At 37.4% G+C, this 25,000-nt stretch overlaps 2 protein-coding genes across 2 annotated transcripts in view; one reads left to right on the top strand and one right to left on the bottom strand.

Moving 5' to 3' along the window:
* Positions 1–14,226, top strand: part of PLCZ1 (phospholipase C zeta 1) — a 56,224-nt gene extending 41,998 nt beyond the window's left edge. Inside the window, exons 10-13 of the mRNA XM_075163805.1 lie at positions 4,653–4,825; positions 7,894–8,026; positions 9,449–9,598; positions 14,144–14,226. Coding sequence (XP_075019906.1) covers positions 4,653–4,825; positions 7,894–8,026; positions 9,449–9,598; positions 14,144–14,226 — 539 coding nt within the window. The remainder of the gene's footprint in view (positions 1–4,652; positions 4,826–7,893; positions 8,027–9,448; positions 9,599–14,143) is intronic.
* A 2,783-nt stretch (positions 14,227–17,009) lies between these two features.
* PIK3C2G (phosphatidylinositol-4-phosphate 3-kinase catalytic subunit type 2 gamma) overlaps positions 17,010–25,000 on the bottom strand; it is a 209,323-nt gene continuing 201,332 nt past the window's right edge. The window contains exons 32-33 of the mRNA XM_075160158.1: positions 23,689–23,814; positions 17,010–17,900 (exon numbers count right to left, since the gene is read on the bottom strand). Of these exons, the coding sequence (XP_075016259.1) occupies positions 17,748–17,900; positions 23,689–23,814 (279 nt within the window). The 3' untranslated portion in view covers positions 17,010–17,747. The remainder of the gene's footprint in view (positions 17,901–23,688; positions 23,815–25,000) is intronic.

Raw genomic sequence — 25,000 nt, 5'->3', positions numbered from 1 at the left:
CAGATAGACCCAGATGAAATGTAACTGTGTTACATTATTTTTCCAGGTTACATGTTCTGAGCACTTGGTGATAGAGCCCATTATCTTCCTTACATCTGCTGTTAGTGAGAAGGATTTACAGGGTACTATAGTATGCATTGGATTTCTCTTATGCAAACTCCATCAGACTGCATATTAAATTGAATAATATTTTCAATATACTAAAAGGGAAACATTATTTGTACTTGAGGATATTGTGGTAGTTAATGTTTGCACAGGGCTTAGAAATTAGTGTTATATCTATCATTCAGGTGATGAAGGTATTACCACATTGTAGTTTGATAGAATTTGTTTACTAATGATAAGAGATTCTCCTGCTGTGTATGCTGCTTCTGTTAAATGAATATTTACTTCCTGGTATATGTAACAGGTGACAATTTGTCATCATGTTACATCCTCCTTCAGGTGTCTTTAGTTGGTTTCAATGTAATCTGATGACTGAATATCCTCCCTTTTCATCCACGTTTTGAGTCAACTCACACTCAGTATGCCTTTATTCAGGCTGTGGATGAAATTTTTTAAAAGCCACCTACATCCCTTTGAAAAAAAGTAATGTGGACTACCGAATCAGGTAAGGACTTCTGAAAATATTTCTGTAAATTTGGGCAGTGATGGAGTGGGTGCAGCTGTGACCTGCATGTGAGAAGAAAGTCAACAGATAGTCAACGCCCAGCTGGGAGTGCTAATGTGGAATGAATGCAATGTCTTCAAATCCACTCACAAAGATCATCTCATAACCAATGACAAAATATGCCAGATCATTAGGATACGGTCCTGTTTTCATAGTATTTCCCAGTCTGTGTGGAATTCAGTTCAAATTTTGGATATCTAAGGCACAGAAGATGCGTTGCATTCATTATGAGCAGCCCATTTTAAGAACAGAGACAATTGGAAAGAGCTGAGAGGATGGCAACAAGACTGATCAAAAGGTTGGAAGTGTGATCTATTATATCTCTTTAGACTCAAATGAGTGAAGTAAATCACGGAGATAGGAACATTGGCAATGAGTGCTTTTTGCATATGATATTTTTGGAGATTGCATAAAATTCCGACATTTTGAGGTGGATTTTAAATGACATAAAATGCAATTAAGTAACTCATTTTAAAGAAAATTGGTGACAAATGTGTGCTTATCCAGTTTAAAATCTTCCCTTTTAAATGCAGAAAATATATTATGACCCTATGGTTTAATATAGCTTGTAGAACCAGGAAGCAAAGAATAAAAAATAAAAAATGACAATTTAAAAGTCCCAATAGGAATATTGAGAGGCAACATCACAGACAAAAGACATGCAGTTTTCCTCAGCTACCTTCAAGTCATAGTCACTTAGAAATCTAAGAACCCCCAGTGCTCATTTTCAAAAACTTTTGTTTTCAGTCTAAAAATCAATTATGTCTTGAATAGTAGTGTTTATGGAAGGTGATGTATTTGAATACTTAAATTGTGGTTAGTTCTGCAACTAGTTGTGGGACTAACTTCAGTTAACTGCTTGTGATACAGAGTTTTGGGATGAAATACACCCTTTGTATTCCTCTGTGCATTATGGATTGTTTCATCTGTTTGGAGCTAGGCTATTTCCTAACTTGTATTTGCTATATGAAGTTATTTACATCTAGGGCCAACAGGGACAGCCATGGCAGCTTTGGTACTTTGCAAGAAGACTTGATTATTAAATACGGTGATCTGAAGGAGATTTGGCCTCATGGTTCCAGGAAGACTTGGATCCATTTTAGATACAGGAATCACACTGAGGAATTCCTTTGCTCAGCTTATCCTCCAAGCCCATGTTTTGCTCTGCTTGATGCCAATATTAAAAGGCTTTTGGTGCTTAATGGAGGGACTGAGAAGAAAGTTTAACTCACACAGTGCTAAACTTCAGGTGCCTGTAGTTTCCTATGAAAACCATATGTTAAGATTATGTACTATTCAGATGGTTTCATAGTAAACACATTTGGGCTTCTTTCCAAAAGAAACCAGCAGTTTAAAGCTCTCTTTGTACATGCATTAAACGTCTACTGTTTCATAAAACAACACTACAAAGCATGTTATTGACAGTTCTGTTCTTGAATTCAGCAAAGCTAAGATGAAACATTGGGTAGAAATTCAGTCTTCCTTGTGGAAAGATGTTGCTAGGACCACACTGCTAGACAATGGAAAACATAAGTTTTAATTTATGAACTTTGCCATTTTTCAAGAAGTGTAAGAGTTATAACTGCATCTGATTAAAAAGAAAAACTGTGCATCAACAGTACACCATAAAGCATTGTCCTAGGAGGCTACAAGCAGCTATGAACCTTACAAACAGTTGTAGTAGAGGTATGCATCTGAGAGAGTATAATACAAAATTTCATGTTCACTTATCTTAATGGGATTACAACTTGCAATACCAGGAACTCAGTGGGTAAATTAAAACTACTGTTTAGTGTGTTTTTAACTTATTCTAAGGTAAAGTTAAATTAAGTAAAAATATAGTGTTGATGTTTGAAGATATCAACCCATAATAACATCACCCTTTACTTGTGTCGCAAAAGTAATTTTCCTAATATGATAAAATGTAAAGTATTCTCCTTTGCTTCTTTCTGTTTCAGATTTTCCTGCTTGGTAGCCTATGAAGCTTGGCAAATTTAGCAACAGTCTCATTATGTGCAATCATGTAATTTGTTTCATCATGTGGAAACTGCTATTTGAAGCTATGACTGTTCGATTTGCCTAATTTCAGTTACACTTTTTAAACCACATATTCTGAAATGTGGTTTCAGAACCATTTCTGAATGTTCAGATTAGGAATTACCTAGGAATTACCTATGGACTGAGATTGGGTTATCTGTAGATCATGTCAGAACCTAGGCTTCAAGGGGCCTCTGGGTTGCAGCTCTGTAGCATTCATTGCACTGCTTGAATCAATGTATTAAGATACAACAAGGGTCATATAGCACCACATTTGGGTCTGTTTCTGGATGATGTGTTGAGTCATAAAAAACAAATTATGAACCACGTCCAAAACTATACCAAAAGAATACTTACCCTCTTTAGAAAAGACAATGGTGTGCAATGGGCAATATGAACATTTTAAAGTTTAATTTCTGTTGTCAAAAGTAAAATAAGCTTAAAGTTCCTTTGCATACTGACACAGAATCTATACCTGCATCTATATTAGTATTTAGTTCAAAGCAGGAGTGCACGTTGTGTTTTGTTGTTATTGGTTTTGGTTTTTTTGTTTGTATGGGTTTTTTTTTAGGCAAGGTTCCTAATTGTTCCTACTTATTGCATGTTGGTTCCTGTTGCAGAGCAATCTTAGCTAACACAAATGAGATTCCTTGATTCCTTTCGGATGAAACAGAGGATGCACTCTGGGAGCATTTCATGTATTCCAGCCATTAATTGGTATTGAGGTCATGGGACCAGGTTAGACCTCTTCTGAAGTAACCCACCGAAAACATGCGTAGTGCAAACATTAGGTCCGTAGACCAGCTGCTTCACTCTACAGATCCTATTTGTGTCATTTACTACAGAATTTTTTTAAAGGATCATCAAATCAGTGAAGAATCAAATATTTTTTGCAGTGAAACAGATCCGAATTTCTTGCATTTTCCACGTGAGATAAAGATTTCTGAATTCTGCCAAGTGTTCATTCAATACATTTATATTATCTCACAGGAACATGTAATAAGGTCCTCTTCCTGAATTATTATAAGGAGTCACTTGTACTGCATAAAGTCTTAATTTTTTTTCCTACCAAACCATCAAGTAAATTACTTTTTATAATTTTCTATTTAACACATGTCATGTTATCACTTCACTGATTTGACTTGTGCATTTTCTATGTGACAGGAAGTTCTAATGTACTGGAATAGGGGAAAATTTCATTAAACAGGTCTATTTCAATGTTTGCTTTATCTCATGAATTATAATAACCTGTTGATGAGAAGTGTGTTATTTTATTATTGCTGCTGCAGCAAACCAAAAATGTTTTGAGCTACCAAGGAAAGGAAAATCTGTCAGGTGTATATTAACAATAAACACCAGTACTGGAGGATTAAGCTTGAAGAGAATTTGCTCACATAAATTTAAGAACACTTTAAAATTGCTTCTACTTCTATAAACTTATATGTATTTGCACTGAATATTCTAACTCTAAACTAAAGCTTCTTGATCTTCTGGGTGACATGCTTTTGTGACAAATTCTGCATCATAATAATATATTACAATCCTATGTTTTTGCCTTCTGCACTAGAACTTTGTAAGCAGGTTCAGGGTGCAGGGTCTTGCCACTGTGGAGAAACCTGTATGTGAATTTAATCCTTATGGAGAAAAAAGATCTCTCATTTAATATTCTCCAAGGTCTAATTTAGAAAGAAAAGGGAAAACACACAATACACTGCCGTATAAAAAAGATCTATAGGGTAATTCTTAAAACGTGGTGCAGTTCTAAATAGTGCACTTCTTTGCACATTAATCATTCATTATTGAATACAGGATCTTACATAGGAGTTCAAAGATATGCATATTTTAATCTCATTTGCTTTTGTTTTTACTGTTATTGTCAGAGAGTTGTTTTATAAAATGGTGTCAACTCTAATTCACTAAAATCAATATTTATTTAATTTTGTAGTGGCCTTAAACTTCCAGACACCGGGAGTACAAATGGAATTGCAAAATGGAAAATTCCTAGACAATGGTGGTTGCGGTTATATTCTGAAACCAGAATTCTTGAGAAATCGCAATTCAACATTTACCCCACACAATGTGGGAAGATACAGTAAACCAATGTCTCTGTCAATAAGGGTAAGCTTAGTTAATTCTTGGTTTGTTCCATAAAATGTGAAAACAAACATTATGTAGTTCAGACCTATTTGTTATCTATTATTGGTTTCTCATTTTATCCCCATTCCTGGTTGTTGGGAAGTTTAATATTGTTTTTTAACAACATGTTAAAACTCTTATATAGTATCTACTGCTGCTTGGACAGTTTTCCATCTGTAGTTCACTTACGTTTGTCAAAAATATGTAGGTGTTCAGAAATTATAAGAGTTTGTAGAAATACATGATTTTTCACAGTGTTGTGTACAGAAATATAAATATAACTTGCACTGTGTCACAAGTGTAGCTGACAAAGGGACTTGTCAGTTACAGTTGTGGGGACTGAACTCTGAAAACTCAGAAACTGAATGTGCAATTTTGGTGTTATTTTCTTTAAGTGTTAGTAATACCACATATACTATTATAATGCTAATTGACAAATTGAAATGTTTAAAGATATGATAGGAAGCTTTATGCTTCTTTTAAGTTTCATCATCTTCCCATGCATACATAAAAGACTATTTATCATCCTAAAATGATATAAATAAGTGTAAAAAGGGGGATGAATCAATAAACCTTTGAATTATTTCTACTTCTCCCAAATTAAAATCTGATTTACTTAAAAATATTAGAAATACTTGTCATTTAAATATAATGGGTTAGAAAAACCCTTCTTTTGAGGCCAAGTAGATGTTTTATAATTGTTCACTAGTTAGAAAACTACCTTTTCCCAATGAAAAAGTGCTATTTCTGATTACACAGTACAATACTTGCATAAATATTATTTAATTAGCATAAAATTAGTGTATAATTGTTATTTTGTTTCTTTCAGAGAAATAAATAGTGGCGATAAAACATTAGCTAATAACAATTATAAAATACTTACATAATGCATACACCTAATCAAGAACATTTTAGTGTCCTAACAGTGAGCATACCAATTATGAATAGACATTACTGGATGATTTCAAGCACCCATGCAGATACATCAGTTATTTCAGCCCTTATTTGTATAAAGCTGGAGTTAATTAAGATGAGGAAAAATCCCCAACTGTAGTGCAGGAGACAGACAAAATCACTGACAATGGGAAAGAAATGTCTGAATTTGGAAGAAGTTGGAAAAGAGAAAGGCAGCTTTTTAGACTGAGGACGTAGACTGAGACGACAGGCTGGGTAGTGCAGAATACAAAGAAGCAATCCCACCAGCTGAGGGACTGTAGGGTGCGGAGAACCCCATTCATCGAGTCAGCAGCAAAAAACAGGAAATGGTGGTTGAAGACAAAAAGTCAGGAGCAGGAGTCAAAGGAAAATGTTTCTGCTAAAGAAGAGTTACTAACTTGATGAATGGAGAAATTACTTAAGAGAGCAAATATATAAAACATCTAGGGGTCAAATCTTTCAGACTGACTGTGAATGAATGAATGAAGAGAAGAACATAAATGAACACAAAAATCACACAGAGCCCAATTTTACTGAATTCAGTACCCTTCTTAACCTGATATGCCACAATTCCCATCAATAAAAAGCCTATAACCTTTGAAGCAGAAATACAAATATTCAAAAAATGTTTCATATGGAAACTTCTGAGCTACTCTCAGAAGTATGTTATTTACTACTCTCTCTGTATGTCTGCTTCACCTCGGGTCTCAAAAATTGATTTGATTTACGGATTTGGGTCATAATGTGCTAAAAACAACTCACTCTTTTCCCACCCCGTGGGAGACTTAGACTGCGTCTAGCAATGGGGTAAGAGTGGGAAATACGACTTGGCCAATGTGGCTGAATTTTCATCATGACATTCAGGGCATGTCAAAGAACCTCCCCTGGTTCTAAGTGGGCAGTTCATCAAGTGCTTGCATCTTGCAAAGCTTTCCAGTGAAGGTAGTAGCTATTTTCTAGTAAGAAAGTGGACAGCATCAGGGTTTGCTAAGCTACTGCTCTTCAATGTTTCAGGCTAGAACTTTATCTGGAGCAACGTGTTACAGAAAATACCTAAGCAAAAGGTGGAATTTATGGGGTTTGATTTTTGGGGGGGTTGACAGGGGAATAAGAATCTGTATCATGAGTTTTGATGCTTAGTCCTGAGATCTGGATCATAAGAGTCATATTTTTCACCTAGGCTTGCAGGCTTGTATATCTCTCTTGATACATTCCATACATTGATTTCTAAAAAGCAGATTACTGTACAGATGGTTATTATCTCCTAGGTGTCCTGAAATATGGATAGAAAGCAGACAAAATTGTGACTTTCATAAATGCTTTCTTAGGCTGGGTGCCAGATTACAGGGCAGTTTGAGGCAAAATTTCCAGGTAGCTAACTAAATTAAGGAGAAAAACATCAGAGAGCCTACTAAATGCAGAGTTGTTATGTGTTACTGTGAAAGAGAAGGAACACAGGTGAGACACTCTGCTACATACCCTGTAACACAATGCTGATGTCACCGTGGATGTTAGCGCTGGTCCACCAGACACAGCTTTAATAGAAGTTCATGACTTTGATCTCAGAAAATGCAAAAATCATGAGACTGATTCCTCCAACATCATTATTTTGCATGGTAACCAAATATAATTTTTATGACTAGTTATTGAATAAAAAAGCTTAAATCTGAAAATTATTATTTAAAGCATGATATCAGATTTTTTTTCTTTTTTATGAAACACTGGAACAGGTCGCCCAGAGAGGTGGTAGATGCCCTATGCCTGGAAACATCCAAGGTCAGGTTGGACAGGGCTCTGAGCAACCTGATCTAGTTGAAGATGTCCCTGCTTATTTCAGGGGGTTGGACTAGATGACGTTTAAAGGTTCCTTCCAACCCAAACCATTCTATGATTCTATGATTCTATGAAATTAACCAAGAATTAAATTAAGTAGGAAGCATCATATTCTTAATTTCATTGTGTTTAATGTGTATTTTTATAACAGTTTATGGCTGGTATAGTCTTCTTATAGTAGTTTCTTATGGAACAGTTTTTGCTACTATGGCTATTATATGGCTACTATGTAAAGTTCATTCTTACAGTTATTTCAATATATTACAACTTTAATTTTCCAGCTCATCTGTGGTCATCAGTTACCACCCAGTAACCTGTCGAAGACTAACAAAGCTGACCCTTTAGTGCAGATAGAAATTTACGGTGTGCCAGAAGATCAAGCAAAAAAAAAATCTAGTGTTATAAAAAGCAATGGTGAGCATCAGTCTTATTCTCTTGACTGTGAACAAAACTCAATAATATTTCATAAGGAATTACCATTTTTCCATCCCAATAAGCTGTTGTGTACTTACAGAGACTGCAATTATTTCTCTCTAGACTAGGATCTTCTGGCACAAAAATCTGTAGCAGAAGTTCATGCTACATGCCATTTTTGTAGACTAGTAGGTTAAGGAAGCACAAACTCTCTTAGTAGCACTTTCCTGAAGGAAGATGGAATGCGTTGTCTTTACTCACTGTTGTGGGCTCACCCTGGACAGTAGCTCAGCCCCACCTAGCTCCTTGCTCAGTCTCCCCCAGCAGCATGGAGGAGAGAGTTGGAAGGGCAAAAGTGAGAAAACTCGGGTTGAGATAAAGACAGTTTAATAGGTAATGCAAAAGCTGCGTGTGCAAACAAAGCAAAACAAGGAATTCATTCACCACTTCCCATTGGCAGGCAGATGTTTAGCCATTTCCAATCCAAAAAATAGCACTATATGGGTTGATATGAAGAAAATGAACGCTATCCCAGCCAATCTCAGTACACTAATTGGTAAATTTAAAGGCATTTTTCCTGAAGAAATTTCTGTGATGTCATCACTTAGCTCATATGAAGTTTCTAGTAGGACTAGTCCCTTAATTGCTTGACAGGTGAAGCATGTACTCTTTGTAGTTGTCTTCAAGCACTCCCTTACCTTTATCATATAGATCTTCTTGATGTCTCAGATTAAAGGTTCCCTGTGATCTCCTTTCTTCTGTGCCTCTGTCTTATATTTTTCCTTTTTCCTTTTTGTAAATGGCTGCTGTTTTAAATCAGCCCCTGAATTCTCTTTCTCTCTGTATGAACATTGCTCAAGACAAAGCACCCCCCTCCTGTTCCACATCCTCTTTTTGGATTTTTAGTCAAGTGATTGCTTTACTACCTTAATTTCTTTAGCTCCTGCCTCATTTTCAGCACTGTAAAAGGAGAAACTGGCAAAAACATGAAACTGGTATGGCTATAGGAAAATCTATGTTGAGCGGAGGTTCTTAACCTGGCTATCGCTGTCCCATTTTGCTCTCTTCTAAGAGATGACACCAACTTTCTTAGGCTTTTGATTTACAGTATTATGTAGCTAATACATGACAAATTCTTAGAAGGGGCTGGCCTGCATACTGTAGGCAAGTCCCAAGCTCTCTGTGTTTGCTTCGTTCTGAGAGCTTTCCTCTGACAGTTTTAACTCCATAATGTATACAAAAGATGTGACCTATGTATCACTGCAGTCAGGGGGAAACTCCACCATTTATTTAAATGGGCACAGAAATCTAGGGAAAAGAGATTTACCAGTTCAGACTAGTGATAGCAGATACAATAATTCAGATATTAAGTAGAATAAATGAAATGGTATTTTGATATTGTGTATTTTCTCTTTTCATTAGCTTTGAACCCTAGATGGGATGAAACTTTCTCTTTTACTGTCCAAGTTCCAGAATTGGCATTGATACGCTTCTGTGTGGAGGATGAGATATCTCTGGTTGCAAATGAATTCCTTGGTCAATACACTTTACCACTGCTGAGCTTGAATAAAGGTAATATTTTTGTGAGCCACCTATAACAGCTCAGAAAAACCTACAAATTCCAGTCTTTTATCATTACTGTAGTATTGATAGAGTACAGCATTACGTTTATTTCCTAAAGGAGAATTGTGTAACCATAGGTAAAAATTGCACTCTCTGATTTTTTAAGTCATTGTAGTTTCTGACTGCAAATCCACGGTGTAGAAGTCAAAATAATATTAATGACAGTTAATTTTTTCTACTGCAGTATTCCATTCTAGATAAAAACTGCTTAGAGAGTATTTTAACTCATTATAATAGGAAACAGGAAGAGAGATTAGTCAGAACTACTACAAAGGCAACAGTTTTGTGCACTTTCTGCTCAGTTAGGCTCAAAACCCAATACAAGCCAAATTAAAACAAAACAAAACAAACCCCAAAACCTCAGGTAACCTATCTGCAACTTTTCAGAGTGGAAAACGAAGAATATAAATTAAGCAAAATATTTATAGTATTTTTCTTGGTAGTGTTTCTTTTATTATACCAATATAGCTTCTGGAATCCTACATGATTAATAGGTTGCCCATAAAGAGCAGACACAGAAGTCAGTAGGCCAAGGAGAAAGGTTTATGTAAAATGGTTGTTTACTATATTGAATTTCCAAAGCTATTTCTGACAAAACAACCAATTTTTATTAGTGAATGAAGTTGTGAAGACAAAACATTGGAGCTGGCAATAGACACTGCCTTTTTTATTAAGCTTAACAGGATTTTTAATGGCTTTTTCTTTCCGGGTTCTGAAGTCATAAAGCTGTTTGTGATTCTTAATTGAGGTTGAGGAGTTGCACAAGAACAAAGACATTACTCTTAAAGCACACTTGCTTTTCTCCAACATAAATTTTTACACTGATCACCTTTTACTTTCCTTTTTTTTGTATACTTCAGGATAATGAAAAAAAAAACCCTGCCAACTCACACGCCTGAGGCAAATTTAAATAGCAGACACTAAAGCTTACATATGCTTGTAAACCCACCAATTTGGGTTTTTTTTTTTTTTTTTGGGTATAATTTTTAAGTGTGTCTCTGATGTGCCTGTATAATTAATTTTGGTCACAAATGAGGGATTCATATTTTGGAAAAGTAAGTGTATGCAGATTCTACAGGAAGGATTTTGAGTGGAGTAATTCAAAATGCTAGTAAATGAGTGTAGGTACAAAACCTGTAAACACTGCCAAACAAATTGCCCCAACCCCCACTTAACACAATGTAAAAATATGTAAGATGCCATCAAGATGCCCAGAGAAATAAATAAAATGCTTCTAAGAGATGAACTGACAGATAATTTCAAAATTTATTGCAATGCTTAACATTGAGACCTCTGGATTCCAGATCTGGAACCATGGTTTTGCTTTAGGTACCTAAGCTCCCTAAACAGTGAAAGGGGAAAATAATGTATCTTACAGAAGGAGTAACAACAGTCTAGATTTCTTAGGAAAGAACTGTCTAAACATGCTAAAGAGTGAGTTAGGATTTAAATCTTACTCTTCACAGCTCCGATTGCTTTAATCTGCACTACAGGATTGTCCCTCCTTCCCTAGGATTCATCTCCCTGAGATGTCCCCTGAGGGCAAGTTGCTTCCAAAAGCTGAGCAGTGCTTACATCTTTTTTTTTCTTTGACAGGCAGTGGAACAAAGTTGTGCCATTGCCACCCTCCCCTGCATTTTCTCTTGGAAGGGTTCAAATATATATCATCACTGCCTTCCTTTCCCCAGCAGCAGCCTCCCAACTCACCTGTAGATTACACTGGGGAAGAATGCTGGCTGCCAACCTGTAGCAGTATTTGATTTTTCATGCAATGATTAAGTAGGTATACTCAGAGGGGCTGAAGGTGAGAATAATTCTCTAGCTGAGTGGTTAAAGGCGAGAGGAGGAGGGTCTGGGTTACAGTCCCTGTCCCAATGAGTCTGCCATGTAGAATACTAATCATAGAATCATACAATCATTTAGGCTAGAAAAAACCTTTAAGATCATCAAGTCCAACTGTTAACCTAGCACTGCCAAGCCTACCACTAAACCATATTCCTAAGCACCACATCTACACGTCTTTTAAATACCTCCATGGATGGTGACTCAACACTTCTCTGGGCAGCCTATTCCAATGCTTGATAACCTTTTGGTAAAGAAATTTTTCCTAATATCCAATCTAAACCTCCCCTGGTGCAGCTTGAGGTCATTTCCTCTTGCAGTAATATAGGACAGGAATTCAATCATTACTGTTATTATCACTGGATCAATGAATGTTAATTATTTCATACAAATTGGAACAATTTCAATAAAAAAGAAGTTTTACACTTTGTAGAATATTCTGTAGGTAGGGCTTAGAACACAGTCTTTAGAAATGAGTCTTAGTCCTTGAAGTGTATCTTTGGATAGGAAATAAACCAAGTCCTCCATATACTGTGTGCATGCTCTAAAAGTTGATCTCAAATGCATATTGCCTGGACTCAGCTTTAATATATGCTATCCAGACGCTGAACCTTAGATGCCAGGTGAACTCTCATGTCGTATAAAAGAATCAAGAAAATCCAAACCCAAATAAATGAGGGTCCCAAAGACTACACACGATCCAGACACACCTAAGGAAAGATTTTCAAAACTGCAGTTCTGAACGTAGATGCTTATTCATAACAGATACTTACTTAAATAATTGCATTTATATAAATATAGATAAAACACAGAACATTTTTTTAAATCAAAAGTGAAATTGTTTATTACTATTAGATAATGGACATTTACAGTCAAATAAAGAAATACAGGTTTGGGGTTTTGGAGAGGGGATTGTTTTGTTTTTTGAGCAGGTAAGTTAATTAATTTTGAAGTTGAGAACTATAACTTCTCCAAATGCTTCAACAACTAGATGAATATGTAGTTTCTAAGGCATGTCTTATCTCTGGTACTGGGAATCACTCATATGTAAAAGGACATCCTTAACAGACTTAAGATGTCATGGTAGAAGATCTTACTACACATTTTTTCTGCCTCAGCTGGACAGTGCATTACTGCTGCAACACCATTCTTCTCTAAGGCACTATCACTGTTGATTCACAAGTTATTTAATTTGCTATCAGAAGTATGTATGCAGCGCATAACATCTTTGGATATTAAAATGTATGCTTCCTCCATGTTTAAGTATCACCACCTTTGACAACATCCTTCTCTCTAAACTGGAGAGATATGGATTTGATGGGTGGACTGTCTGGTGGATGAGGAATTGGTTGGATGGACGCATCCAGAAAGTAGTGGCCAACAGCTCAATGTCCAGATGGAGACTGGAGATGAGTGGTGTCCTGCAGGGGTCCGTACTGGGACCAGTACTGTTTAATATATTAATCAATGACATAGACAGTGGGATCAAGTGCACCCTCAGCAAGTTTGCAGACGACACCAAGCTGAGTGGTGTGGTTGACATGCCTGAGGGACAGGATGTCATCCAGAGGGACCTGGACAAGCTCGAGAAGTGGGCTTGTGTGAACCTCATGAGGATCAACAAGGCCAAGTGCAGGGTCCTGCACCTGGGTCGGGGCAACCCCCAGTATCAATACAGGCTGGGGGATGAAGGGATTGAGAGCAGTCCTGCCGAGAAGGACTTGGGGGTACTCATGGATGAAAAGCTGGACATGAGCCAGCAATGTGCGCTTGCAGCCCAGAACGCCAACCGTATCCTGGGCTGCATCAAAAGAAGCGTGGCCAGCAGGTCGAGGGAGGTGATTCTGCCCCTCTACTCTGCGCTGGTGAGACCCCACCTGGAGTACTGCGTCCAGCTCTGGAGCCCTCAGCATAAGAAAGACATGGACCTGTTGGAGCGGGTCCGGAGGAGGGCCACAAAAATGATCAAGGGGGTGGAACTCCTCTCCTATGAGGAAAGGCTGAGAGAGTTGGGATTATTCAGCCTGGAGAAGAGAAGGCTTCGGGGAGACCTTATTGCAGCCTATCAGTACTTAAAAGGGGCTTATAAGAAAGATGGTGGCAAACTTTTTAGCAGGGCCTTTGCAACAGGACAAGGGGGAATGGTTTTAAACTAAAAGAGGGTAGATTTAGACTAGATATACGGAATTTTACAATGAGGGTGGTGAAACACTGGCACAGGTTGCCCAGAGAGGTGGTAGATGCCCCATCCCTGCCAACATTCAAGGTCAGGTTGGACGGGGCTCTGAGCAACCTGATCTGGTTGCAGATGTCCCTGCCCATGGCAGGGGGTTGGACTAGATGACCTTTAAAGGTCCCTTCCAACCCAAAGTATTCTATGATTCTATGATAAAAGTCTTCAATTTGAAAAAAAAAACATCCACACCGGAGTTTTTCACTCTGTGTCCAAAAATGCCAGAATTGAAATACTATATATGTAGAGGAGAAAACTGGTAGAAATGGGATTTAGGTTCTGTATCATTTCAGTTTATTTTAAAGAGTTATTAGAGAATCATAAATTATGCCTTATTTGCATAGTAGATCATAAAAACACTCCATCATAATCTTTTTGTTTGTGGTTAACACACTAATAAAGTGTTATTATGTTTACAGGTTACCGTAATGTTCCCCTGTTGTCCAAAGATGGTGGCGATCTTGAACCTGCATCACTGTTTGTTCATGTCTGGTATTATTAATGATGCTCTGCAGTAGCAGTTGTTCTGGAGGATCACACCCTGCTCAATAAAGCAACATCACTAGGCTTGCAACAACTCAGCGGTCTGATGTGCAGAGTGGCATGTTCTCAATGATTTTATTAAGCTAATGGGACTTCTTGTGTGAGTAAATGGTATCCTGAATAAGTAATGGCTACTGACATTGGCCCTACCATTATTTAGAACTAATTCATAAAAACTGAATTTTTTTGGATGTTTTTTAAATTCAGATAATAATTTCATTTGTAGCTAATTTCAAAATTATGACTAATTACTGAGAATAATATTCTAATATTTATGATCTGAGACTGCAAAATTATGAGCATGTTACATTGACATTTTTATTTGTATTGAACAAAATTTCTTACCATTGTATCTTTCCAAAGGAACAGGAAAAATTACACATAGGATGTACCCTTTACATTTATAATAACAGCAGCTTGTGATTGGGTTTTACCTCTTTAATGTCCACTGTAATTTTGCTACTTGGAAAAATAGTTTTGAGAAAAAAACCAAGTCTTAAAATGATGAAAACTCAGATGCTAATATCAGTACCTTTTCTTAGCTTAGTCTTAAACCTCCTGATGCTAAAGAAAGACAAATAATTCACGGACTGATTTGTAAAGGGCTATGTTCCTTATAGCAGCAGGGAGCTCAGGATACATCTTACGGTGAACGGAGGAATTAGGAAGCACAATGCTTTGAGGTGGACTAGAAGAATTTTAGAAAAAGCAAGGGTTGATTGTGTGATTTGAGATCTCTGAGGACAAATTCTTGCCTGACACAGTGTCATGGTTTAACCCCAGCCGGCAACTAAGCACCACACAGCTGCTCTCTCACTCCCCCCACAGTGGGATGGGGGAGACAATCAGAGGAGTAAAAGTGAGAAAACTCGCGGGTTGAGATAAAGACAGTTTAACAGGTAAAGCAAAAGCCACGCACGCAAGCAAAGCGAAATAAGGAATTCATTCACTGCTTCCCATCGGCAGGCAGGTGTTCAGCCATCTCCAGGAAAGCAGGGCTCCACCATGCCTAACGGTTACTTGGGAAGACAAACACCATCACTCTGAACGTCCCCCCCCTTCCTTCTTCTTCCCCCAGCTTTACATGCTGAGTATGATGTCATATGGTACGGAATATCCCTTTGGTCATTTGGGGTCAGCTGTCCCAGCTGTGTCCCCTCCCGACTTCTTGTGCACCCCCCAGCCTCCTCGCTGGTGGGGTGGGGTGAGGAGCAGAAAAGGCCTGGGCTCTGTGTAAGCACTGCTCAGCAGTAACTAAAACATCCCTGTGTTATCAGTACTTTTTTCAGCACAGATCCAAAACATAAACCCATATGAGCTACTATGAAGAAAATTAACTCTATCCCAGCCAAAACCAGCACACATAGCTATTAGTGTAGATCTTGCCCATAAGACACAATTTTCCTGTATTAAAAAAACTGAAGTATTGTTGAGCATCCACAGGACTATATCTACCCAGTTAATTGCAGATTTGCTACTCAAACATGTTTGGTTTTTTCTTTTTAAAAGGATGTTATATTGATAAGTTTCTTTCTTTAATACCAAACAGTATTGCTTGTGTTTGCAGACAGTTCTGATACTATTATATATTAGTGCTCTTTTTATTTAATGCCATTTTAATGTTATTTTATTTAATGTTGCTCTAAGATGGAAAATCAGGGCATGCAGTAAACAATGATTAAAAAATGTCACAGGAAATAACACTATTAGAAAATTGCATTATAGTTACAATAAGGAAACAAAGACAGTAGACTAAGAAGAATCTAAAATCAATGTTGAACTGTAAGGTCAGGTAATTTGATAACATTGTAAGCTGGCCTTAATGTGTTTTCTGTGCTTGAGTGACAAGTCACTTGATTCTTTACCCAGGAGAGCCTATAATCTAAAATGTTAGACTTCGTGATCTTTGTAGTGATCATATCTGTATGCTAGCCAATATCCCTTTCATGTGGTAAATATTTTATAGCTTTTTTCAGCTCTGAAGAATACTAATAATATTAATATTCAAGCAGAGTTCCCCCCACCTCCTCTTACTGAGGAGGAGTTTAATTTCCCCAGGCGATCTGGTGTATCTATTCTCAGACAAAAACTGACCAAGTGACATAGTCAATTGGTTTGATGCTGAGAAAAACTCCAGCTTATTTAGTTTCCTAAATAACACTCCTAGTCCCACTTCAGGAGCTTTATACAATATTACCTTCTGAAGAATGATTTGTGAATGTCCTTTGGGAGAAGAAGGCAATTATCTTCAGCTTCCGGCATTATTATCCCTCTGTTGACCACTTTTCCACCTGGTAGGACAAATGTCAGACCTACTCACTATATGGTAACTTAAAATTTTGCAGCAGATCAGATCACAAATCGACACGTATCCCATGCCTTAAAAATGTGCCCTTGGTCCTGGAAAGTATATATACATGGTCAGCTATATGTGTGTAAGAGGCTGGCAATAATGGACAGTTCATTATGGCTGCTCACATGCTAAATGTTTAAAGATCTGTTTAAGTGCTTCCTCAGTTTAGGTAAAAATGCTTTGAAGAAGAGAGCCCATAATTAGCCTTAGTGAACTCAAAGGAACCACTCATGTTCATTGTTTAATATGTATATATACATTTTATAGCCCTGAGGTCAATACATGTATTGACTTGATTCCCTTATGCAGCATAAGAATGCAATGCGGCAAGACTACTGAACAAAGGTTCCTTATAGCATGATCTTAAATAAATACCACACTGAAAGCTTACATTCAGTATGTTTTATTTATTCGTGAATATTACCTTCTCCCTCCTCCTTTCTTCTCACAAATGACCAGTTATATCTGCTTCCTCGTTGTCAGAATAAACAATGACATATCTTATTGACGAATACCCTGGATTGAACGTTATATTATACAAAAAGTAAAAGCACACCAACATATACTGAACAAAATGTGTAAAGTGCAAAGCTTTTAAGTTCTTTTTTTTAAAAAATTGTATTGATTGTATAAGATTTAACATGAAATTTGATAGACATCTGAAATGCATTGGCATCCAGGGAGCCATCCCATGGTTCTCTGGTGAAATCATCATATGCAGCGGGGTCATAGCAGATCCTGATAAATTACACCATTAGCAGCATTGTTTCAACACAGTCATTGGAATTAATGGGCAAAATATTAGGCCCCACACTTCGATGTGTACGGAATTTAGTATTTTTACAGTACCATTTAATACGAACAAACCAAAAATCTTTATTGCTGTCATAAGAATTTCCTGCATGCTGCTACAAGTTCTTAGCATGTGATTTTTAAACTCAAACTGGCAGGAATCAGTTGCAGGAAGATGGTAGCAATTTTAAGGCAATAGCCTTATGATTAGAAATGTTAAGGTATGTGATCAGCAGATGACTGCATATTCTCAAGGGCAACTGAGACAAAATGTACCGTGGGAAATGGGATAAAGAACATTAGTGGATAAATAATTGAATTATCTTAGACAACATTTAAATTACGCTGTTTCCCAGTGGATACCACTTTTCTTCATTTAACTGGACACTGCTCAGCTGAATGTTAACAGCTCCCACAAATGTTCCTTTGCTTTTCACGACAAGCTTCAGTATACAACCTTTGAGCTCTGTGACTTTGTCGTACACAACCTGAAATAATATATAGAGAAACAGAAAAAAACATACGAATTTGTGAATCTATTTGACAGGCAAAACACTTACTTCAATACCGCATTCAGGATGATGATTACAACTTTGTAATAATTGCTTTAAACTGCCCTCCAGAATTATAAACTACTAACCATGAGCCAAATTCACTCAACTTAGTGAATTCACCTCAGAAATATATTTGACCTTATGTTGTTTATATAAAAGAGATTCTGCCAGCTTAGGCTTGTGAAATCTGATTACCAAGCATTTGTAAATAAATTTGAAACCTATGTTGCGCAATGCTTGAGAAAAAAACAGGTATACTTAATTTTCCCTGTGCAAATTGAAACTCTAACTTAAGCAGAGTTTTGAACTCAGATGTGAAGAAACATCAGATCCTCCATGAAGTTCACCAGGGAATGACAATACGGTTGATTTTTTGGAGGAGAGATTCAGATGGAGGGTATTCATCATGGACAGCAGCATGAAAACATAAGATAGGTAATTCTGTAAAAGTGTAGACTATTATAATTTTTAAATATGTTTCCATAGCAGATGCTTTGATAAACAGTACTGCTTTTCTGCAAAAATCAGAAAAAAGATTTTATGTTAATTTTTTTTAACCTATGTATATTGTATTTGTTACATGTTACTTAGTAGTGCCTTAAAGCAACTTTATGTTACATTGGTATGTCTCATAAAGTTGTATCACATCAAAGCACAGTACCTCAGAATTTTTTCGCAGTACTGTACTTGTGACTAAATCTTGTGCTACATACCAGCATTAAAAAAGATCAAGCCAAAGCAAAACCAAATTTTCTTCTAACCAAGACTTCCATAAAATTTCGTAACTGTTCTAGATTCAACAAACCCACATCATAAATGAGAAAATAATTTTCCTTTGAAAATTGTCTGTAAAAATTTTACTATTTCAATACAAATAACTTTATGCATGATTCTGGATGCTAACTGTAGCTAAATGTGCCCATTATAAAAATACTTGCATTTTTTAATGGAATCATCAAATATTAAACATGACAGAAAGCTCAGCCCACTCAGTAGAAGTTGTAGATGTGGAACATCTCTGAGATTGGACCCAATTTAGCAAGTGGAACTTACTAAATTCGGATGTTTCTGTTACTCAAGAAGTGCTGTTAATATTTCTCAAATTAAATTATACAGCTTGCTTAGCATCTCTTTAGAAAATTACTGAGGTCTATAGCTTTTAAAATATCCTTGAAATTACCTTAATACTATGAGAACACACTGAGGTTAATTATGAAATGTTAATAGTATATTTTCTGAATTTTAAAAAAACGGGTCTGGAGTGATAGGCTAACAAGAATGAGCTGCATTCAGAACAGATTCCTATGTTTCAGTCTCTGCATTAATCAAAAACTGCTGAGTGAACTGCATGTGGGTTGATAAAATGTGAACGAATGCTCTCAGCTAGTTTCAGGCCTGAAAGGTAAGCTTTGTTAAGAGAAGTACATTTAATGTAAAATTTGTATGGCTGGAAATGTACTTGCTATTTTGGTTGCAATGGAAAATGCTTTAAATTTTAATCTCTCTGTGCAGTTTAAAAAGCAAATGCAGTGGCATACTGTCACTTCAGGATAATGGGAAAGTGAAACTGCCTAAAAGGAGCTTGCAATGCAACCGGCTTGGATTTACTGTGCAATGTGAATGCAGTCTGTATGCATGCCATATGTATATATGGCACTGCCAGGGAAAAGAAAAGTCAGACTGAACCCCCTCTAGCTTGGATCTCTTTGGGCTGGGCTGCTGAGTCCTCTCTGTATCTCCAATTATAAGAAGCAGAAACAGCCATGGGAGACATCCTTCAGACAGGGATAGAGTTTATAAAGGCTCAGCCCCAGCAACGTTCCTCACGCTGAGTGGCAACAGAAAGCTGGTTCTGAACTTCACGGGTGGATCCAGGAGGCACCAAATTGTTGGTTCTCCCAGACACCCTAGCTGGCCCCAGCTGCCCCTGTGGGACCACAGAGTGATTTTATCTGCACTGCAGGCTGCAGGGATGTTGCAGCGAGCACCAGACACGACATCAGGCTACTCCAGCAGCAAGCACTAACAGACAGGACATCAAGCTCTCTGGTGTAGGGAGATAGTCGGTGCTGTGGGGATGAACGGCCACTGCCACAGGTTGTGGAGGAAAGAAAAACTGTCCCCCTCACTCTTGTTAACTGGCTTTTTCTAGAAAGGCCTTACCAGGGAGCAACATTTCCTTTTCCATTTAGAAACCTTTGGAAATCATAGTTTGGAACAGCTGTTACGAAAGTTGCACCTGGTGCTTTTCGGTTTTGATATTTACTGTGCCTATTTCAACAAGGATGTATGTGAATTAAAAATTCCAGCTTCTCTGTCCCCCCACGGGCATATCCCCACCAAAATCAAAGTGAAATGATGAAGAAAATCTGAAAAGCAAGGACAGGTACAGTAAGCGATAACATAATTTAGAATAAATCTATGATTTGATTACTGAAGTGATACTAATGTTACTGTAGAAAGGTGCCTTATTTCTTTGCCAATATATTAAAGATATCACCTTCAGCTGTTGCTTTAAACGACCAAAAAGTGTACATGTAAGCTGTAAGAGCTAACAAATCTTCAGTACGGTGGATCACAACAGGCGTGAACTGGGATAATGGACAACTTTCAATCTTTGGACAAAAAGAGGCCTTAAGCTTTGAGCAATGACAGACCTTAGAGTGCAGGGTGGGTGGTTTCCAAATGACCCCAATATGGTGTTGCAAATTCAGCTGGAGCAAGGTATATATCACCAGGATGCAGGGACAGAAGAAAGGTCTGGAGATAGCTGAATTAGTATGTGGATAAAACAAATGCCACCTGCCAGAATTTCATAATCGGAACAGTTAAATCCTGAAATGATCGTGTAGTAAGAATATTTGCCTCCTATTTATACAGCTAGATCAAATGGAGGTGAGTTATACATGGCCATCCAGCAAATCAGTGGGACAGGAATTAGGGCTGGAATCCAAGTATTCCTGGCTCCAAAAAGAGAAGCACTGTTGACCTACAGGAGTCTAATGACATTTTAATCGCAAATGCGGGACAGTTGCTTCTCCTTAGGTAGCCATGGCACAGTTCCTAGATTTGCTCTTAATTGTCCAAATTAGCTTTGACGCACAGTGCTGGAGGGAGCGGCTGTGGCTCCTGGTGCAGCTCCCCCCCCACCCCCTCCATCAGGCTTGCTTGCGCTATTCTGGTTGTTGCAGGCCAGTGTCCCCTCTGCTCCGAGGGCAACTGCAATAACACTAACGGACTGATATGGCCCAGGTATATTTGCTCACATTTGGCCGCACCCCAAGGGCAGGATGGAGAGAGTTGCCTCTCGTTCTGGCTTTATTACGGCAATGCACACTCTGCTTTGTCGTGGAGGTTTGCTCATTTTGCATCATGGGTGCGCGTACATGCAAGCACTCAAGACACAAACTGAGGACAACTGAGACCCTGAAGCATGTCTTTAGGGCAAATGCTACACATATGAGCAAGACCCCAGGGCAGTTGGTTCTGGCCATTGCGACTTTTTTTGGCAAGAGTTTAAACTTAAATAATTTAGATTTATTTTCAATTTTTTTACTTTCTTAGTTTTCACTAAACTACTCTGGAACCTCCAAAGTAAGTCTTTATTTGTTCCTAACAGTGGTCTATAAGCAGGTATGTTATTCTTTTTCTCTTTACACTGCATTCCATTTTTTTGTGTTCTTTCTCCTCTTCTTCTCAACCATCATTTTTTAATGCAATGTTATACCAGTGTGAAGGCAACAAACTCCAAAATCCAAATAAAGGAACAAGAGAAAAAAGGAGTGCTTGTTAAGAGCAACTCCAAAACGTTTGGTGTAGTTCATTCCATTGTCAGTCCTCCTGGACTTTCACGTCTTTACTTTCACACACATGAGTAAAAATCAAAAATAAAATGCACTTTTGCAAGGCTGATAATTTGCTGTAGGCAGTCAAAAGCAATAAAAGTATAAAACTAAAACCAAAAATACCCAAGAGAAGCACATTTCAGAATTTTCTCAGTCTCGAACACAGAGAGAAATTAATATACAGCTTCCTTCCAGCCATTTGGCTTTAATAAAAACTTATGAACTCATGAAAAAGGCTAGTACATTGCTGTACACAACATTTTGGACAGTAACTAACTTAAAAGACAGCTGACTTATATTTTTAGTAGTTTTTCTTCCCTGGGGCGGCTTCTGCCTTAGTCTACCAGCCTTGGATAGAAAATGCATACAGAATGATATCACATATGGAAGAACAGAGCTGCTAACAGCACAAGCATCGGGTTTGAAATGTCCAAGTTCAATGGAACCATATGTCCCCACCATGATTATCAGTTCCTGGTGAAAAAGATTGAGCATCTGTGAAGAAGGCTGTAAGTTTTGAATAAAGGATATTAAAGTTTTCATGGAATTTCTCTTAACAGCAGTGGAATGCTCCTTAACCACAATTAAATCTCCTCCCAGTGACTACTGTCTGACTGCAGACAGGATTTTGGATTTTCTTGCATTCCACTTGATCTAATAATGATTAGAAAGATAATTGTCTTCCGGTGTTGCTGGCTAGTTCTTGTCTGTAATCCATTTTAGATATTTTACAATGAATATTATTATATAATTATATTATATTTCTTTGCTTTAAATATCCTTCAAATGTAAAAGAGTTTCTTTAGACAGGTCAATTAGACTCATTCCACTGTCTCTTTGATTGCAAAAAAAGGAAAGAACATAACAAAAAAATAAATCCTAGTTCCCTATTATTCCACTGCATAACCATAGGGAGGGCAATCTGTCTCAGCTGTTAGCAGCAATACTACTCGAGGAGCCTACTTACAGAAGGACCGGAAATCATCAGTGTAAGTAGGTAGCTTTTGTAATCAAATAGATGTGGGAAAAGAAAACGAAAAATATTAAAACTCCGGGACTGGGAAACTAGGAGATAAGGACTCTTAGTCTCAGCTGACTAACTTAAGCTTCATCATATCTTATCTATGAAACAGGGTGGAGTGGTAATATTTTCCATGCCTTCTACTTTAAAGTCTGCTCAAAGTGCATTTGTAAATTGCTTTGAGATCTTTAGGAGATTTGTTATATGTCATAATTATAATCTCCAATCCCACCTACTGTTTCAATCTCATCTGCCCTTACAAAAGAATATAGTTTATGCCACTTTCCATTCTGTCGTAAATGTTTCTCCATATAAATATTTCTTTTCACCCCAGAGGCGTGAGCACTTCAGTGGTGCGTGAAATAATTATATATGGCTGTGAACTGCTGGCATTTTGACATAAAAAGAACTGGGCTATTTATTATTGTGTTATCATTTAGGACAGTGACAACCAATTTGGCTGTCTATTTTCAAATGTGAATTTGAATAACAGCATCCATTCAATTAGTACTTTTCATGTTATTGTATGAATCTGCATTCAAAACAGCCTAGGTTTTGGTGCAATGATGCTTGGTCTCATTTGGCTAACATGTAACTGTGGTTACAGTGTAAGATAGAGCAGGGTGAATAATCCAACTGCTTTCCTGAAGAGAGAGACATAAAGAGACTGTTCCACTTCTGAGAAAGATGCAAAGCAGAAGATTGTCCCCATTTGTTGTTCAGCTTATGATACGTTCCTTCTTTTTGATTGTACTCATGGTAACAGCTCTAAATGCTGTATTGTTACTTTATTTCAAGAGTGGGCAAAGAAAATCAAACAAGTAAAAAACGGTGGAAGAAAGTGAATGGTACTCACAATTTCATTGTAAGTAGGGTCAGAGCTTTTTGGAGCTGTTCTTGTTTTCCTTCGACTGATCTCATAAGGATCCGGCAGAAGATAAAATTCAGCATGTGCACTTGGGGCAGAGCCGTCTGGGAGGTGCTGAAAAACAAAATGGTCATAAATATGAATGCCCATGTTCTAGCAACGAAAACAAATAAAAAGTACCAAATGAAACCTGGACTTTAAGCAGACACAGAAACATGTTACATTCTCAGTATTCTCTTGGCTAAATTGGAGTGCTAGTGCAGTAAACAACAGGAATTCTTAGAATTCAGCTCAATATTGAGTCAGGAAAATAGAAATGAAATAATACAAGAACAAGGTAAAATTGCCTATCTTTAATATTTTACATTCTGATGGAAAAACCCTTAAGCCTCAATCTACTTTAACTCAGCTTAATCTGATACAAAGTCTAGCCCTTCCATTTTCCAGAGCAATGCATAGAAACTGGATTCTAGCCAGTAAGCTCCTATTGATTTTAACCCCTAAGTAGCAGTGCTGATGCTGGGGAGAACTGATTGTTTCCAAGGGTGTTTCATAAAGCACATTACTATAGAAGAGCCAGGACCATTTCCTGCAGCAGGAACAGGATTCTTATAATAACAGTCTTTCCGATCTCTATCACACAGCTGCAAACTGTATTTAATTTTCCAGTTCAGATTACTTAATGATATTCCAGATATTCCATCTTATAGTAGCTACTCGAGATCAGAGCCAATCTATTAACCAGGCTCAGTCATAAGCTAATGCTGTTGGTGGAGAGTTTTTTGATTACTTCTGAAGAGCTGTAAGGTTATTCCTAAAGCAACATTATGGTTACTCAGAAAACACATTGGTAGTATGAGACGCTTTAAAAGAAAAGCCTCTCACAAGAAACATAATCATGGAAAACTATGGAACAGGTATCTTGCCAGCACATGTCACTTAGTGGTTAGCTTATATTTAAGCAGAAACCTTTGTGTCGGTAGCACAGTATACAATCAGAAAGCACAAAATGGGGCATATCAAATATCAGTAATTTTAATCGTATTATCAGCATTTTAGGCAGCAAGTTTACCTGACATCTCATAGGCAATCCAGTGACAGGATGCAAATGAAAATGAAGGCAAAAAGAAGAGATCTTAAAATGTTTGGAACTGATGAACCCAGAGCATTACACAGGTGATTGCACTTATATTTCCCATTGTAATTTTACCTAGCTCAGAATAAAGTCGTTTCTCGGATTTTGATTATTCACAGTATGTGTCTAGAAATATGGGGCTTTCTCAGGCATTATCAACAACAT

The sequence above is a fragment of the Calonectris borealis genome, chromosome 1 (assembly GCF_964195595.1).
Source record: "Calonectris borealis chromosome 1, bCalBor7.hap1.2, whole genome shotgun sequence".
Lineage (NCBI taxonomy): Eukaryota > Metazoa > Chordata > Aves > Procellariiformes > Procellariidae > Calonectris > Calonectris borealis.
This window is presented reverse-complemented; position numbering and strand designations above follow the sequence as displayed.